Raw genomic sequence first — 18,056 nt, 5'->3', positions numbered from 1 at the left:
TGATCAACTGAATATTCCAACAGATAATCCTACTTTTATACTTTTGAAAGGGAGTGGGGAGGAGTGGGGATGAAAGAACTTGGAATTGAAAATGGAAAAAAAGAAAAATAATGAAAAGACGAAGTGAAGAAAAATGCTCCAACCATCGCATTGTTCAATGTGTACCAAACCAAAATAATGTACACCCTTTATTTCACTTCTTTTTTCATTTGTTTTTTTTTTGTTTTTATTCCTAAAATTATAATTACAAACCTAAAACTACCATGCTACCTAATTATCCTAAAACTATCCTAGTTGACCTAAAAACTATTTCCCTTTATTCAAAATTTCTTTATAAATATTTTTAGTTCATTATTGAGCTCTATCGAAGAGGTCTCTGCCTTCCGCCTTTCCTTCAGAGCTGCAGTCCTTCGATCTAGCTCGGCCATCCTCATTAACAACTCGCGCCGTTGGCTAGCAATTTCATTCTCCTCCGGGAAATGCTAGCCAACGCGGCCTCACTATTTCGTGAAGCAAGTGCAACATCCCTACACCTCTGTAGGAAAGTTTCCATCTCCTGGGGGTTAACCTCTCCGACAGGCTCCGGCACTGGTGGCACTTGTGGCGCGATCTCCCCGGCAGGCTTCGACACTGGTGGCACGACCTCCATGGCAGGATCAGGCACCGGTGTGAGTTCCATGGGTGTCAACATCGCTAATAATGCAAATTGGGTGAGGATTTCACCTGGAGATGGCACCCTCGGCACCGGCTTATATGCCCTCCGTCTTTCCACTGTCAATGCGAGCGGTGTGGGACGTCTCGGAGGATTCCTTTTGGCGGTCGACCAACTACCTGCATAAGGGTTAGTCCTATTGCATTTACTCCTATACCTTTGAATAGGACCAACCTTAGCTGCAGATTGCCGCTTGGCTTTGTTAACAACCCTGTCTTCCTGGAATAAGACAGGGCTGCGTGGCCGCTGCACACCACCCGAAGTTGAAGCCTTCACCTCTTGGACCATCGCCACCTCGTCTCCCTCGAACATATCAGGGCTGCCTGGTCGCTCCACCTCAACATCCACAGGTATGATCGATGCCACAGCGTTGTCGATTTCCTGCGTGTAGTTTTCCATTCTGAAAATGTAATACAAAGTTAGTTGTTATGAAAAAGTAACATTGATAACTTACTCAAAATTCGCTTGTTGTAGACTGTAGAAGACTGCTGTATTAGACTGGTGTTGTAGTAGATTGCTGTAGCTGGACTGCACTCGATGAGAAGACTTGTCGTACTGAATGCCGAGAAGTGTGCTCCTCAGGGTGTAGGCAGAAGTGGGAGTGGTGGGAGTGAGGTGGGGGCGCGCATGCGCAATTGTGGGGTGAGGCGAGCAATGGTGGGAAGGGGGTATAGGTTTGTGAAAAAATATAATTTTTTATTTCAAATTTCAAAAATTTTTTTTCAAATTTGCTTTTTTTTTTCAAATTAAATTTTTTTTTTCAAATTTTAACAGTTGGCAACATGTCAAGTCAGAATTCGAGTACATCACTAATGCCACTTCAGGGACATTGAAATATATATAATAATACTTGTTGATAACTTTCATTATTAATTTTTCAAATACACATTTTTTTTCCTAACCTAACTTAATCAGGCCCTGCCCAGGCAGGCTATTCCACTTCACTATTCACCATGTTGGTTCAATTAATACGTCATCTGTTGCTTTTGGTTTTGGTTCTATTATTCTAATATTTGGATCAATGTTCAGTCCTGGATATCCCACTCCACCTGATGGCCTGACTTTATGGCTTTTCTCCAAAACTTCAACTCTCTCTTCCAGTACATCATACTTTTTCATTGTAGTCGCTGTTATGTTTGACATAGCATCAAATTTTTTATTTGTAGACGCTGTTATGTCAGACATTTTTATGTCTACATCATTTGTAAGTTTGTCAAATTTACGAGTGAAAGTTATCCGAGCCTCTGCAATTTTATCGTCAAATGCTTGACGGGCATCGCGAGCAATATTGCCTATTGTGGATTGTATTGCAGCTTGTAGGGCTAGAAGTATAACCTCCTTTGTTCCGTTAATTCCCCCTCAAGGTATGATACAGTTACACAATCACTCTTGTCAATTGGTTCGCTTGTATTTTTCAATATTTTTCTTTGCATGTCATAATGACCATCTTTTGTTAATTTAAATCCATTGCGGGTGGACCTCGGATGACATTACCACCCCATTTTTTTTTTCTGCCAAATTTATCGATTGTTTTAGACATTGTGCACCCACGATGATTCTTTTCAAACTGATATTCCTTTCATTTACATTATACTATATATTGCAGTAATCGATTAGGGAAATAGAAATAATACAAATAAAATTTCAATCATTTTATATTCATTACAGTAATACATATACATACATACATAATACATTAATATCACAATACGTCTGTCATATTGAATTTTCCGGTTTTGAAGATATTGAATGATACTTCAATCATTGATCTCGGCAGATAATAAATTAATCAATTGATCCAATGGAGTCTCCTGAGATTGTGATTGTTGAATAATATTACTTATCCAACGAATGTTCTCATTTGGATCGTTTTCATAAAATTCAATATCATTATGACCCCAAGGAAGAGTGTGGGTAGTATTCGGAATGATAAATCGTTTATCGTCGTGGTATGATAATGCAACTTTATTTTTCAATTCAGTATACATATCATGCAACACGCTTCTAAATGAATTCATCTTTCTGAATATCATACCACCTTGTTCGACGATTTTTTGATAATCTTCGCATGTCAATTCATTCTTTATTACCGATCGTTTAACCCCTTTGGCTTTCTTAAATTCACCATCAACAGATTTCACATAATATGCTTTAGCACCTGTACCATAAAAACTCATGATTGGATCATTTGGAAATTCATCTTTGAAGTTACCCAAGACTGAACTTGTTACTGGAATATTGAATTGGTTAACTATACTGTAATTGGATGTATCAAATCTACTTATGTTAGTTTTTATGAATTCATAAAAATTTTCTGTGTTTACTTTAAGAATGAGCGAGTCGGTATCTGTGTAAAGTAAAGAGACATTTTCATCAAAGTGTTGTTTGATGCATCCATAGAAAAAGTCATACATGACTGTTTTAGATAATTCTAATATGGAAAATCCCAAATATAATGGTTTATCGTAATGAACCTTCACTCTACCCAATTGAATGGCAACGAAATTATCAGTGAAAATTGAACAATTTTTGAAATTTGGTTTGGCTATGAGAGTGCTGGCACCTATATTTTTTCTTTATATTTTCCCAATGTGTAACGAGTCTAACATCAATTCGATTATCTACATTCTCCATTGTCTTTCCATACACCGCATTATTCATTAGTTTATAGAAATCTTTAACAGATTTGTTGTTAGACCTATTACGCATTTCAGTATTAAGATCTATATAGGGTTTCATCCAGCATGATTGTTTGAATTTCAATACTCTATGTGTATTCATTACAATCAATCCATTTTTGACAGCTTGCTGTAGATTCCTATAATGAACAATATATTTTCTTTTATCATTCAAATTTGGAATTAATTTGGGAATTTTCGATTGTGTACGAGGTGGTATTATTTTTTCGACTAAAAATGGAAGGTCAGAATGTTTATCATGCAACTCTTGTGGATAATGAATGTCCACTTCAAATACATACCCATACGGACTATCAGTACTCACATCCATCACATCAAGATTAAGAATTTCATTTGGTGTCAACCATGTAAATTCACTTGTTGGTAGAGGTTGTGACATACTGTGACCGTATAGATTTGTTGCATCTAAATATGTAATGAATGTGGAAGGTTCATTGGGATTATAATTGGGTAAAAATCTATTATTTGCTATATGTTTCCTCTCGCTACATTGACTAATTCCACCTCGTATACCTTTTTGAAAAAAGTGAATCATATCAATGTCAGTTAGTAATTCCAATTCAACATTAGTGAACTTCAACATGGCATCCCATGATAATCCAGGTGCAGTATAATATTGTGCCGGATCTAAGTTATATATCTCTAAACTTGTGGTGCGGAAGTTTTCAAAAATATCACATAGTAGCAATACATCCGACTTCAAATACAAATCAGAGTATTCCCCAAATTCTGACACTCGAATAAATTCCAAACATTTCTAGCCCTATCATAATCAGTTTCCGATATATGTTCACAATTGAGTGTGTCATAAAACTGATTTTTTGTCGGAAGTAATGGATAATTCAATTTGTCAATGTCATCAACAAAACTATATGGAAATACACCTTTCTGTCTCATCAAATTGAATTTCTCAATTTGTGGGAAATGTTTGTGCATCTCCAAACATTGATCGGAGGTCAAGTTTGCACCCAACTTCTCCAACGAATTAGTCATAAATTTATAACTATCGATAAATCTCATTTTGAGATAATTCTTCCTAACCACACCATCTTTATCGGTATAGCTGTGTGTGAAGAGATGCTTCGTGAAAGATATATATTTCTCTTTAGTTTGCGGGATAACATCAACTTTCTCTTTATTCCTATACAATTCTTTTATGAATAAATGACAATCATAACCACTTAAATTATGAAAAATGATAGGTATGAAGTTTGGTATTTTGAAATTTAAATTACATTTCGAGTGAGCGGCATGTGATCTTTTCTTTCCTGTGACATGACAATGATCTCTTACTTTGACTTCACCACCAGTAAATGCTTTATTACATATACCACAAGTTCTGGCTGCAGCAAACTGTTCTTCTTCTTCGTCAGTTTGTGTATCCATCGGTTTAGGGTTTCTGAGATGATTTTCATGTATCTCTTTCAAATCATCTTCAATGCTACTCACAAATTTCTGAGCTGCATCTACACCCCTATATGTAACAAATTTTGACAAATCATCATTATATGAACACTTTATCAAATAAGCAAATGAATATGGGGCATGTTTGAATGTTTTAATCGTGTATGAACTTTCAGGATTTGGCTCATTCACATGAATCGGTTTAAGCACTGATTCAAAATCAGCATACACTACAAATGGCACCCTCATTTGCCTCTCAAAGTTTTCAAACATTAGTTTATTTTCCGCAACCATTCTACCATATTTATTGATCTTTAAATTAGTAGTTGGTGTTGTGGTACTAATGTGATTACAATCATACATATTATGACGTAAAAGCAATCTCTCATCAGAAAAATATATCAAACATCCGTCACAAAAATATTTTTTCTGTCTATGAGCTGATAGTTGATTAGAAACTAATCTTGAAAGATCTTTGATCCAACAATAGTGACCATTACCGGAGTCATCAGTTATAAACAACAAATTGACATGTCTCCGGAGTCTTCTCTGTGAGTATCGCAATGGACCAATCACTTCATACTTCATTTTACCCTTCTCAAATGTACTCTCTAAACCGTAAACATTAATTGAAATATCATTCCTATCTTCGAATATTTCGATACTCTTATTATTAACTTTAACCGGAAAATCCATACCTGTGACATCTAAAACAGTGGAAAAATGTGGATATGACGTAAGTTCGGACACTCGACTATCTGCAGGATATAATGCTGATGTTATAGCCCAAGCAAAACAATATTGATCTTCATTACGAACATTCACAACAGCTTTCTTCCATTGAATACATTGAGGCAGCTTCACATATGAACGTCCTTCCAGTGGACTGTATTTATTAATGTTGACCTCGAGAAACAATATTTTTTCACAAGTCCAACCTGAATTATTAAAAAAAAAATTACTATTCAATCTTATTGAAATTTTTAAAAAATAAATACCTGAGTCACGATCCTGGAACTCAGTCGTTTGAGCCACAATTACATCACGGAATCCATCAAAAACAGCATTCAAATCTGAAGATTGGTCCACTATTTTATTTTGGGAATTAAATGACTTCGTGTCCCTCGAATCATCAGTCTGAAGAATATAATTCCCAAAAACTTCCATATTCACCTTGATGCTTTTATGGATCCTGATGGCTGATTCCAGTAATTCAATGACCTTCTGCCTAATCTCATTGAAAAATGACATGTAGTCACTGGTTACAATCGAACTCTCCACCCTGTATGTAGCAATGCGGCAATTGAATGCATTCGTTATAATTTGAACACCGTCAGACAATTGAACACATGCATTATTTTTATGACTCATGGTTCTTCGGTGAGAATTCACTTGGGTCATAGGAATTGTCACATTACAACAATTGCACGTATACATAGGTGTTGCATTATCCACTCTCACCCGTTTCACTGCAGGCCTCCTTGGCAACTCTGGAGCTGATGCCGACGAAGATTATCACTACGAGTGAAAGATTTACCACAGTCACAGGAATACATTTTATATAATAGTTCTCACTAACTCACTTGATGTAAACTGACATAGCCAACACTCGTACGCTTCTTAAATACACTCTGATAGGACCCGTCAAGACGTCATAGCCAACCCCACTTCTCAACTACATGCGCCAAGATTACCTCCCAACTGAATGCGATAACAGATGTCGATATACGAGCAAGCAGTGGTCGTTGCGGTCTCGGAGAGGGTAGACGCTAGGCAAACGGTCCTCGGCTGCCGTTGTGTCACCATCGATAGCGGGGCTAGAGCGAACCTTCATCGCTTCGGGAGAGGTGAGGGCAGACCGATGAATACGCATTACTCTGCCACACGTCGTGGAGTGAACATGTCGCTCTCTAGCCGTTGAACGGTTATTGCTGTGACGTCACTCCACTACTAACTTGGTGCCCTAACACCGATGGAGCATTTATTACTTGGAGGATCTTCGAAGTATGCAGACGTATGTTTGTACATAGACAAACAAGCACATGATGAAAGCCTGTACCGTGCATTCTCCTACACACACACACACACACACATAAACACACAAAATCTCATATGAAAAAAAAATCTGAACGATCCATGCACCAGACACTTCAAGGGGTCACAACGCCTTGACTTCACTGCACAACAAAAAAACTTCACCAAACAACAACCAATAAAAAAAGCAATTAATACGTCATAGTGGTGGGGGGAGGCCGAGAATCAGCTGTAAACAACTACTAATTTGTACGTTTTATAACGGCATATGGAATGAAGTATGTAAGAAATGGAAATGGGACTTTAATCATACTGGTGATCAGCAAATACATGTGCCGTAAATAACATACGAACACATTCAACGTCAAATGGCTATTCTGCAGAGAAACCAATCATTATTCACTGACAACCGCCGTGTGCCAGTCACTGCAATAAAGCCGAGTTGTGGTCAGTACTGAATGAGATAACGGCTGTATCCATTAAAGGTTTCTCGATCTGGCGTTACGGGTAATCGCCAACTGCTCATCACTCAGCATTCTCGATTCTCTTTGTAGTATCAGTAATTCTGGTGCCTTGACCAGACCTAACAATAACAGACTACAGAGAATCCCATTACCAGCTTTCGATGAATAAACAGTAGCAATTGAAACTTTTTTTAAAATTAATCCAATGTGATTTTTCTGACAGAAGTGAGAACTTGTTTGTTGGTATCTTATCACAACTGATAGAGTTTCCTATTTTGAAGTACTGTTGAATGAGATCTGAAAATTGCCGAAAAAACGAATAATTCAAATGAACTCTCATGCATGTTATTCATTCCCAAAATTATTGAATATCTGTTTCAGTGAATTTAGTTGAATCAATGAAATATTTTTACCAGTTCGGATTTTCAGTGTCTAATATGATTATAATATGACGTGAAATTTCTGAAAAAACGAATGAAAATAAAAATGAATAGCTAAAGATATCAATTATGTCGAGAAATCCAAAGTGAAATAAAATAACACTAGAATAAAATTGAGTCAAAAATTGAAAATTGAACAAATAACAAGTTACTTCACGACTTTCCGATTGTTAGTATCCACAATCGAAAACGATTGTGTCAACTTAAGATATGAAGCTACAGAAACGCTTGGCAAAACTTTTGATAAATTCAATACATGTCTTTGCCGGGAGTTCATTTTCAACTCAATTTCTTTATTTCTTTGTTTGGAATGTTTCCACAGTTGAACAGTAGGTACAGTTCAAATAAACGATATAGTGCAACATACCTTCCAACAGCTTTCCTTTAATAATGAATATTTCATTTATATAAGTGAGTGAGAAAGTAGAGATTCAACAATAATTGAAAATACTTTTGAATACTAATATATATATATTATATATATATATATATATATATATATATATATATATATATATATATATATATATGATGAGCTGTTTTCTCGGGTTTCGCTCCGTGTTCTGTGTATTTTCTCCCCATAAGGATTATTTTCACAACGTTTCGGCAAAGTCTCATTTGCCATCTTCTGGTGATGTCTGGTTTTTTCAACTAGACTGATTACTTCGAACTCTGTGTCTCAATTTATAGGGATGGATGTTTCCCTTTACCTGCGTTGCTGCCACTACCTGTGTTTGTTCGACTACCTGTTTTGGTCTTATTACCTGAGCTGCCTCTCCTGTCTCTGTTATTGTACCTGTATTGTCATGTACCGAGTTTTGCCTCTGAAGTTGAGCGGTCTGATTGCTTGTGCGAAGTGATAAAACGGATCTCCATGTTGATGGTAATCTTTGCGCATCATCCCTCTTGTTCATATTATTAGGTCGTTTTTCAATTTCGATTGCCTCTCTGATTGTTCGTGAGTAAAAGTTTTCGTTGCTTGCTAGCATTTTTGTGTTGTCGAAATTGATGTTATGTCCTGTTTGAAGTACGTGTTGGAAGAGAGAAGACGTGGTGACTTTTCCCTTCACTGCTAGTTTGTGTTCATCTTTGCGAATGTTGATTCGTTTGTTGGTCTGGCCGATGTAAGTCCTGTCACAATCATGGCATGGTACTTCATACACTCCTTGTGATTCCAGTGGTATCTGATCCTTGGGATTACGAAGCATGGACCTTATTGTTCGTTCTGGTACGAACGAAGTTGATATGTTATGTCGGTGAAGAATTCTGCTGATTTTATCTGTTGTTCCTGCAATATATGGTAGTGTGGTTGTTATGACCGGTGTATCTCGAGTTTTTTGTTGTTTCCGTGTGGTCTTGGCAGCCGCTTTTATACTTCTTTCTGAGTAGTTATTCATTTGTAGCGTTGTTTCGATGGTGTTCAACTCTTGTTGTCTGTGATCGTTGTCTGCCAGCCTCCTCGAACGTGTAATGAGTGTTTTTGCCACCGCGTGAATTTGTTTTGGGTGGTGGTGTGAATTTGCGTTTAGGTACCTGTTCGTGTGTGTTGGCTTTCGATATACCGTGTGACCTAATGTTCCGTCTGGCTTTTTCATAATCAGTACATCGAGAAATGCGAGCTGGTTGCCTTCTTCAACTTCTTTCGTAAATTTAATGCGTGGATGGATTTCATTCAAATGATTAAAAAACCTGGACAGTTCCTGGTGACCATGAGACCAAATCACGAAGATGTCATCGACATACCTCAGCCAGAGTTTAGGTTTCAAGGGTGACGTTGCTATTGCTTCGGTTTCGATTTCTTCCATAAAGAGATTGGCAACAACGGGTGATAGTGGCGAGCCCATTGGTGCCCCTTCAATTTGTCTGTATCGTTGGTCGTTATAGATGAAGTAAGTGTTTTTGATGCAATGTTCCGCCAATGTGATGATATGCTCTTCCGGTTTGTATTTCTTTTTGATTATTTCTAGTGCCTCTCCGGTGGGTACCTGGGTAAATAACGAGGTTACGTCAAAGCTGACAAGGATGTCGTCCGGACTAACGGTTTGTGTTTTCAATATGTCTATGAGGTGGTCGGCATTGCGCACATATGAATCGACCTTTTCCGCATGTGGTTGAAGTACATGAGCAACGTGAGCAACGTATATATATATATATATATATATATATATATAAAATCGAGCGCTTCAAAAAACACGTCACTATCTTTCTTCGGAGCTTCTGATAATTTCTCTCCCATATTCTCTGTTTCACTATCACTCTTGTCATTCAAATCAATATTGAATTTATTTCCACCGTCAATATGGAAGTCTTCAATTTCCATATAGACTTTTTCAACTGAAATTACTTGTTTAATCTTTTTCTATAGATGAAGTAAGTGTTTTTGATGCAATGTTCCGCCAATGTGATGATATGCTCTTCCCGTTTGTATTTCTTTTTGATTATTTCTAGTGCCTCTCCGGTGGGTACCTGGGTAAATAACGAGGTTACGTCAAAGCTGACAAGGATGTCGTCCGGACTAACGGTTTGTGTTTTCAATATGTCTATGAGGTGGTCGGCATTGCGCACATATGAATCGACCTTTTCCGCATGTGGTTGAAGTACATGAGCAACATGAGCAACGTATATATATATATATATATATAAAATCGAGCGCTTCAAAAACACGTCACTATCTTTCTTCGGAGCTTCTGATAATTTCTCTCCCATATTCTCTGTTTCACTATCACTCTTGTCATTCAAATCAATATTGAATTTATTTCCACCGTCAATATGGAAGTCTTCAATTTCCATATAGACTTTTTCAACTGAAATTACTTGTTTAATCTTTTTCTGCCAGTCTTCTTCGGTAATAATAGATAATTCTTCTTTAATCAGCTCTATTACCTTCTTATCAAAATTTGGAAAATTATTTTTACGCCTGATGCTTTGTTTCAATATTCTCCAAATCAACTCGATGGGATTAAAAACACAAAAATAGGGGGGAAGTCTTATTATGGTGTTTTTATACTTTTCAGCAATAACCTCAGGGCATAGACTTTTTCAAATGTTTTTGTCTGTAAAATTTCAAGTAGTTGGTTTTTGGTATAGTAAACTTCAAAATACAAATTGTTATTTATCAAAAAACATTATATTTCATTTTTCCTTGAATTTTTATTCGGTATTTTGATGATATGTCGCGAATGAAAGGAAGCACTGTCAAGAATTATTACACTATTCGTATCCTCATTTGTGATCAATGTGTTTTGAAACTATCCCTCTAAAATATTAGCTTCCATGTTCTTATGAGAGTCAACATTGCAGTCCTCAAGTTTTTTTCCACATAATTTCAAGGAATTCGGATCACATCTTCTACTTTCTCCGCAATGCACAATGATTAGTCGCGATCTTTCGTTTGCAGGCATGTTAGGCGTATACATTCTCGAACCATCAGTCCACCATTTCGTAACTGTATCGTGAGTATCATACCAAGGTTTGTCCAAATGAAAAAATTGCTGTTGTTCTTATCTATATTTAGTTATTTGTTCTAAGTACTTGTTACGCAATTCCACTATTTTTCTGCTTTTCATAACTGCTTGACGTTTGTTCATTATTTTAAATCTGAATCCTAGTTTCTTCATCCAATTCTGAAGAGTTGTCACAGCAGCTCACGTTATGGCCGGAAGTATTCAATTTCTTTCTTATGACTTCAGGTGTAGGAATCTCATTGCTTTTGTAACAGTCGTATATTGTTTCTTTCAATGATTTTATTAGATGAACATCTAAAGGTTTTGGTAATCCTGTATAACATCGCGTATTGCGTTTATAAGGTTCGTTTTTGACTATTTTACGTAAAGTTGAGAAAAAAATTTTGGTCAAATCTGATGTTGCTTGTAATAGGTTGTTACTTTCGGAATCAAACTTGGGATGTAGATTCTTATATACATTGAAACATACTCTCTGTGTTTCAATATTCAAATGCATCCGAATTTTATTTACTGGTTTTCCGTTTTCGCATTGTTCACCATCGCTATTGGAGTCACTACACTGAAAAAGAATCTGAGGTGTTATCACACTCGTTATCAGTATTAGTACTTGTCCAAGGAAGCCACATTTCAAACAGATAACAAAAATGTTATGTACCTAATTCAGTTCCTGGACTGAACACGACGGCGATAACATTTCCTGATTTTCCCAATTTCTATTCGTCACCGTAACATAACTTCAAATTTAATTTCATAACTCTTCAGCCAATTATAAAACTCGGTTAGTAAAAATTATCCAATACGAACTGCTAAGTATACAGTCCACGTGGACTACTTCGGCTTTTGTATGTTGGTTTTTTTTGTCCTTTGAGTGTGCCGCTAACTTTAAATATGCACAATATCGTCTACTTCGACTATACACTGATTTATGAAGGTCTCATCATTTTTTAGTACTGAAGTTTTCCATTTTTGGGACATTATTATTGGAATATTCCTTCCAAACTATCAACTAACCAATTCCATCTTCTCATCGAATGGGAATGTACTCATTTTTCATGTTTTGATTTGCTTTGTAATAACTCATTGCGATTGTTTTGGTTTTTTCGTTTGGACCTATTCTGACATATTTCAGAGAAAGTTTCCCCATACGAAAGTATTCTCTTTGTTTGCAAAATTACAGAAATCTAGGCACATCTTGAATATCTATTCAACATACATAGAGAAGGTGAAACTGAAGAAATATTCATCCAAGTAAATGTTTCTGCAGCTCCTTTGAATAAATCGAAATTTTGGAGGAATATCATTCAAGAGTGAAAAAATTGCGTCAAGAATAAAATGAATAAATAATTTATTTTGAATGCTGAAGAGATCAAAACAATTTTTTTGTAGTTTTTGAAATAACGTTTTACTGACACTGGATTATTCAATCAGATTTTGAGTTGTCGATCTAAAACTACTAAAACGGAGTATATTCAACCTGAGAGATCGACATCCCCTCTTTCACAGGAAGAAGGAAATCACCTACCATACGTTAGTGGTTCCATTCAATTTCGCCAGAACGTATTTTTCTTTTCATCGTGTCACCTTGAGTCTAGAAGAGACATTTATCTGCTGCAGGATGAATGAAGGGAACTTTTAACAAGGTTTTCATTACGACTTCTTTCTCTGTCTCGTTTGGAATGCAATCGCGTATGTTCATGAAGAATTTATAACTTTAGACATTCAATATATCATTTTAACTTGTTAACTTCTAGTGATGATTCGTTGGTTGAATTTTAATAAATATGTGTATCAAAGATATTTTCCGGGTTTGTTGGCCGTGATCGGCTAGTTTTCATGCCTGACGTTTCGTCTACGAGAACGGTTTACATTATCAAAGAGATGAAACCTGCACGGACCAAAAAATCGGTAAAACAATCTTTGATAAGGTCGCGAAAGTTCATATTCTTCTTCTTTATTTTCAGTGAAGAAGTTATGAATATTCTATCCCAACACCGAACCATTATTATTGACACCTCAAGTTTAATGTTTCCCTTGAAGATGACCACTTGATGATTGAAACACGTGTCTAGGTGTTGAAAATAACAGTTTGGTGTAGGAATTGAACTCAAGTAATATTTATCACTACACCCAAGGTTCCAAACAGTGCATCACAAGACAAGTAACATTTGATTAACTCCATTCTATTTATTGATTTCATCAATGTATTTTGACGACTCACATTGGACACTCATATTGTTGAAGCGATCGGGGAACTTGGAAAACTTATAAAATGTTAATAGGCTCAATTTGTTGAATGTTTCTTCCAAAAGAAATGAGGTATATTATGCATCTTTGATTTGGTCTTCATTGGTATCAAAACTTCATTCAGCGATTAGAATCTGTTCAGCGTGAGTGCTCGGAATTCATGTTTTTCAAGTGCAATATATTTTAACCAGCTAGGGGCACAAACCAGAATATTTTATGAAAAACATTCAACTCAGAAGCCCTAGAAGGTAAAAAATCATACCGCGATAATGTTTTCAGTTGAACTCTTGAACAACGAAATATTGTAGTGACTTACTGAAACAAATTCAGTTTCTTGTACCTAGATCACAATATGGGCATATGATTGCATTTTACAATGAGGACAAAATTATTGAAACCGTCGGCGATATTTGTAATGTGAGAGTTTTTCAATAAAGGGCTCAACCTGTGCGATATACATCCTGACAGCAAATGGTTCATTTCGAGGACTGTTGAAAATTCGATGTTATGATTATTTTCCATTTTCTTTTTGTAATCTGAATCTTCCTTCATCATCTCTGATTATTTGTGTTATCTCTATCTGTGGGTGTGAACCCGTTAAAATTAAACATATTATTATAATTATAAATATTGATGTTATGGAGCTACAAAAACGAAACTCAAATATCATAATGTCACCATGATTTGTCAGTAGTTTAGTGAAGCAGTTGATGGCATTGATTGCGATTTTTTATTTTAATTTTTTTCCAATCGACTTTGAATGAAATTGACCGGAATAGTAGGGAGAATGGATATGTTCCCAAAGTTTCCTTTTCGGTTAGTTATTGTAATAAAAGTCATTTTCATTACTATTATCAGAGTCTTTTTCGCGAAATAATCCTATTTCAACATATTCCCAACACAAAACTTCAAAAAATGGTCCCCACTTGCTCAGAAAGTTTACGACAAACTCCACTAACGCAAGTAATGGCTACATTTCTGGATTGTTGAATAAAATTTTAATTTCGATTTAGCAAACATTCATCTGCTATTTCCTATGCGGATAAAAAATAATTTGGAAATATCGTCATATTTTCACAACTGGAATATTCTCAATGGAGGAAGTTTTCTCTTGAATGTCAGCAACTCACAAGTATCCACTTGTGAATGAAGCGCACTCCTGATATACATGTTTGAATAAACATTTGCTATTCGTGATCCGTCATTTACATGTCTGAGAGAGAGGATGAACTTGACAGCATCGTGGGTCACTATTCTAGGGCTCGAAACGGCCATGAAATGTTGGTTTTTTTAGCCAAAAACATTCCCTTTTGCGATTACATTAACAAACGACTACGGAACCTTCGAGATACCGGGCGACCTCTCACGGTAATGCGGAGCTCTGCCGTGATTGACCTTGTTTCCCTAGCTACTCGTGGGACTTTTATGGACACAGTTTACTCGTGGGACTTTTATGGACACAGTGAACTTGAAAATTCTTTCAGACGCTGAGTCTATTGAGGAAATGGATGTCGAACTTACGACTCCAACTGACCTCCCTTTGAACTCAGATCAGGAGCGAGTCTACAGAGGAGATGGATGTGGAGTTTACGACTACAACTGACCTTCCTGTAAATTTAGTTCAGGAGCGAGTCTACAGAGGAGCTGGATGTCGAGTTTACGACTCCAACGGACCTCTCTGTAAATTTAGTTCAGGAGCGAGTCTACAGAGGAGATGAATGTCGAGTTTACGACTCCAACTGACCTCCCTGTAAATTTAGTTCAGGAGCGAGAGCTGCGGCGTACGCAGAGTCTGTCTCAGGTGGGGGAACTAACCCCCCATGAGCAGGTTAGCAAACTCAAGTGCTCAAGTGAGGTTTCACTAAAACCAGAGGCGAAAAAGCCCTACACGGCTGAATCTAAGGCATCGTCAGAAGTAGCTGACAGGCAAAAACCCACACATGGGAAGGTTGTCGTGGGTATCAAGGTAGGAATTTAGCAACTTGGCTATCCGACTACCTCATTAACAGAGCATATACTTTGTGCCTGCTCCGCTGGGGATCGAATCAAGTCTTTAGAGTTCGACGGAGCCGTACTCCTACGATCCGACCTGAAAGACCACTCATCATACAAACTTATCGGCTTCGTTAATAAGCTGGGTTCGTTTGGCCGGGTGAGAATGGTTGTGAGCCACAATAAACCCTTGCGGGTTGCGGTGGAGGGTCCAATAGATCCACTCACTTTAGACCTAAGCTAACCTAACCTAACTGTTTGTAGTGAAACTACTTACGTTACCGACCACCGATTAACAATATATGCGCGGGAAAATCAAAAACTAGAAAGAAGTAGACTATAAGTTGAACTGCCGAGGTTGTAGTGTCGTTGGTTGGAGAATCGTCAGGTTGAATTGACAAGGTTGAACTGACGAAGTTGACAAAGTCGTGTCTCTATACTAATATAGATGTGAAAGTTGTGAGGACAGATATATGTATGTATATTTGTCGTTCTTTCATGGATTTAGATGAAAGTCAAAAAAACTCTTGCTTCCTAAGAACTACCTTGTCGTGCGCTGCATACACCGTTGAAGTTACATGCAGATACTGTACCGTAATATTGTTTATCTGAAATAGTTCTAAATGAAAGTCCGCGATAGATATCTACCTCTTATATGGTAGCCACTATATGCAACATACTTAGCCATATATACAATTAAGTTTGATATTTAAAAAAAATGCACGTTCCCCTTTGTTTCACCCGTGTTACCATGGGAAACTACCTTATGTGTTATTCCAGGTCATGATCTATCTATATACCAACTCATATTTGAATCTATTGAGCTGTTTAGGGGTGAAAAAATAAAAAACGTTATTAGATACATTACAATCATTCGACCTCACAACCTTCACGCATTAATGCACTGGTAAAATAGTTTGGAATTGCATATAATTGAAAACAAAATTCTGATAGTTTGCATCGTTTTAACTTTTTCAATTAACACACTTTTATCAGCTCCATTTGTATGTTCGTTTGTAACCATGGACTCGATTTTGACAAACATTAAATGGACGAATTTATTTCAAACTTTTTGCACTCATGTAGAATCGGTGACAATACAATAATTTTATAAATTTATCTCATTATATTTATCAGGATCGCCAGGATTGAATAATTCCCTCACACAGTCTCTGTGTGACAGCAAGTGAGACAACCACACTGTCTGCGCATGCGTTGATTTTTTATATTAAAACTAATGGGCTTGAAATACCAAGACGAAATAAAAAGTGGAAAATAAAAAATGGTTTGGAAAGATTAAAAAAACACACTTTGATAGAAACACGAACCAAAAAATGAAAAATAATTTCGAAACTAATTTATAATTTCATAAATGAAGGTTCATTTGAGATTATAATCAAAATCGATGACTTAATGTTACTAATGACTTTCAATAAGTCTGAAATCAGAATAAATCTTCTCACAAACAAAATAATTTTGTTGTAAAAAATCGTGAGGTGCTAACTATTCATTGTTGTGAATACTTGGTTAGGAGCTGTTTGCCAGATTGTGAATACATTCATTCTGAATTCAGTCATTAGTAGGATCGAATCATAGGACTTATTATCGATGCTGAACACTATCTTATATTAGTTTTGAATTATTTTTCATTTTTCAGTTTGTATTGCTATTAAAGCGTGTTCATTGTTTTTTTTTAAACTATTATGTATTGTTATATGATACATGGTTGGATTCAGAATCGAAAGATTACTTGAATGAGGTATCACTCGACTACCATTTCTATCTCTAGAATTTTTCACTTGTGAGTGGTCATGGAGAATGGAAGGAGCTGAGGGGGGGTTTATATTTATGTGAAAATTGAAGTTGACGTGTTTCACGATTTTTTCATTTAACAAATGATTCATTCAGGGTGCTAGCAATCGCATGTTGAAAGGTAGGACCTCGTTGATCCTCAGCTCGCACAAGTTCCGACTGTTAAAGGTTGTCATTCGTAGGACGGCGACATCTGTTCAACGGTAATAATAGACTTTCTCAAGTAGTTTTAATTGGAATACACTGTATGTCTAGTAGCATGTTATTTCCACAAGTTACTTAGGAAGTTATGTCAACACTGGTTTTGAAAATATTACCTAGTCTGTCAGAGAAGATCTCTGGTCCAGCATAGTTAGATAGTTATCAGAGAATAAAGTATTTTGAGCGCTACCACCAAATATAATGAATTGAAATAAATGGCGAAGGTTTCGGGTATATTTACGTATTGTGAACTTTTTGGCATGGAATTTGCTGTCGGTTTTTCTATGCAACATTTTAAAGAAAACTGTACATTTTTTGAATCATTAACATAATTATATGAGTACTTATAGAAGGAAATATTTCAGCACAGAAATACTCAATTGAAAAAAAAGTACAGCTCACTACATCGAAAATACAATGTTCCAATTTCAAAATTTGAGGATGGCTTCAATTCAAGACTCAATTTTATTTCAGAACAGTACGGGAATTTTAATTATTTTCGCAGATACGATAATAAAAAAATATATCTGATAGCAATACTTCAAAGAGTGCTATGGTGTAGTTCTCTGATCAAATTCTATGGAAGCTGC

At 36.3% G+C, this 18,056-nt stretch overlaps 1 protein-coding gene across 1 annotated transcript; it reads right to left on the bottom strand.

Annotated features, from left to right (window-relative positions):
* Nucleotides 1-246: 246 nt before the first annotated feature.
* On the bottom strand, nucleotides 247-1,375 carry LOC141480802 (uncharacterized). The gene is made up of 2 exons (XM_074171287.1): nucleotides 1,167-1,375; nucleotides 247-1,112 (listed from the first exon to the last, which is right to left on the bottom strand). The coding sequence occupies exon 2, from the start codon at nucleotides 1,109-1,111 to the stop codon at nucleotides 434-436; it is 678 nt and encodes a 225-aa protein (XP_074027388.1). The 5' UTR covers nucleotide 1,112; nucleotides 1,167-1,375; the 3' UTR covers nucleotides 247-433.
* Between the last annotated feature and the right edge of the window lie 16,681 nt (nucleotides 1,376-18,056).

The sequence above is a fragment of the Leptinotarsa decemlineata genome, unplaced genomic scaffold, assembly GCF_025532065.1.
Source record: "Leptinotarsa decemlineata unplaced genomic scaffold, Ldec_3_MD MMD2_tig00000010_RagTag_RagTag, whole genome shotgun sequence".
Classification (NCBI taxonomy): domain Eukaryota; kingdom Metazoa; phylum Arthropoda; class Insecta; order Coleoptera; family Chrysomelidae; genus Leptinotarsa; species Leptinotarsa decemlineata.
Note: the sequence above shows the minus strand (reverse complement) of the source record. Positions and strands in the feature narration are given on the sequence as shown.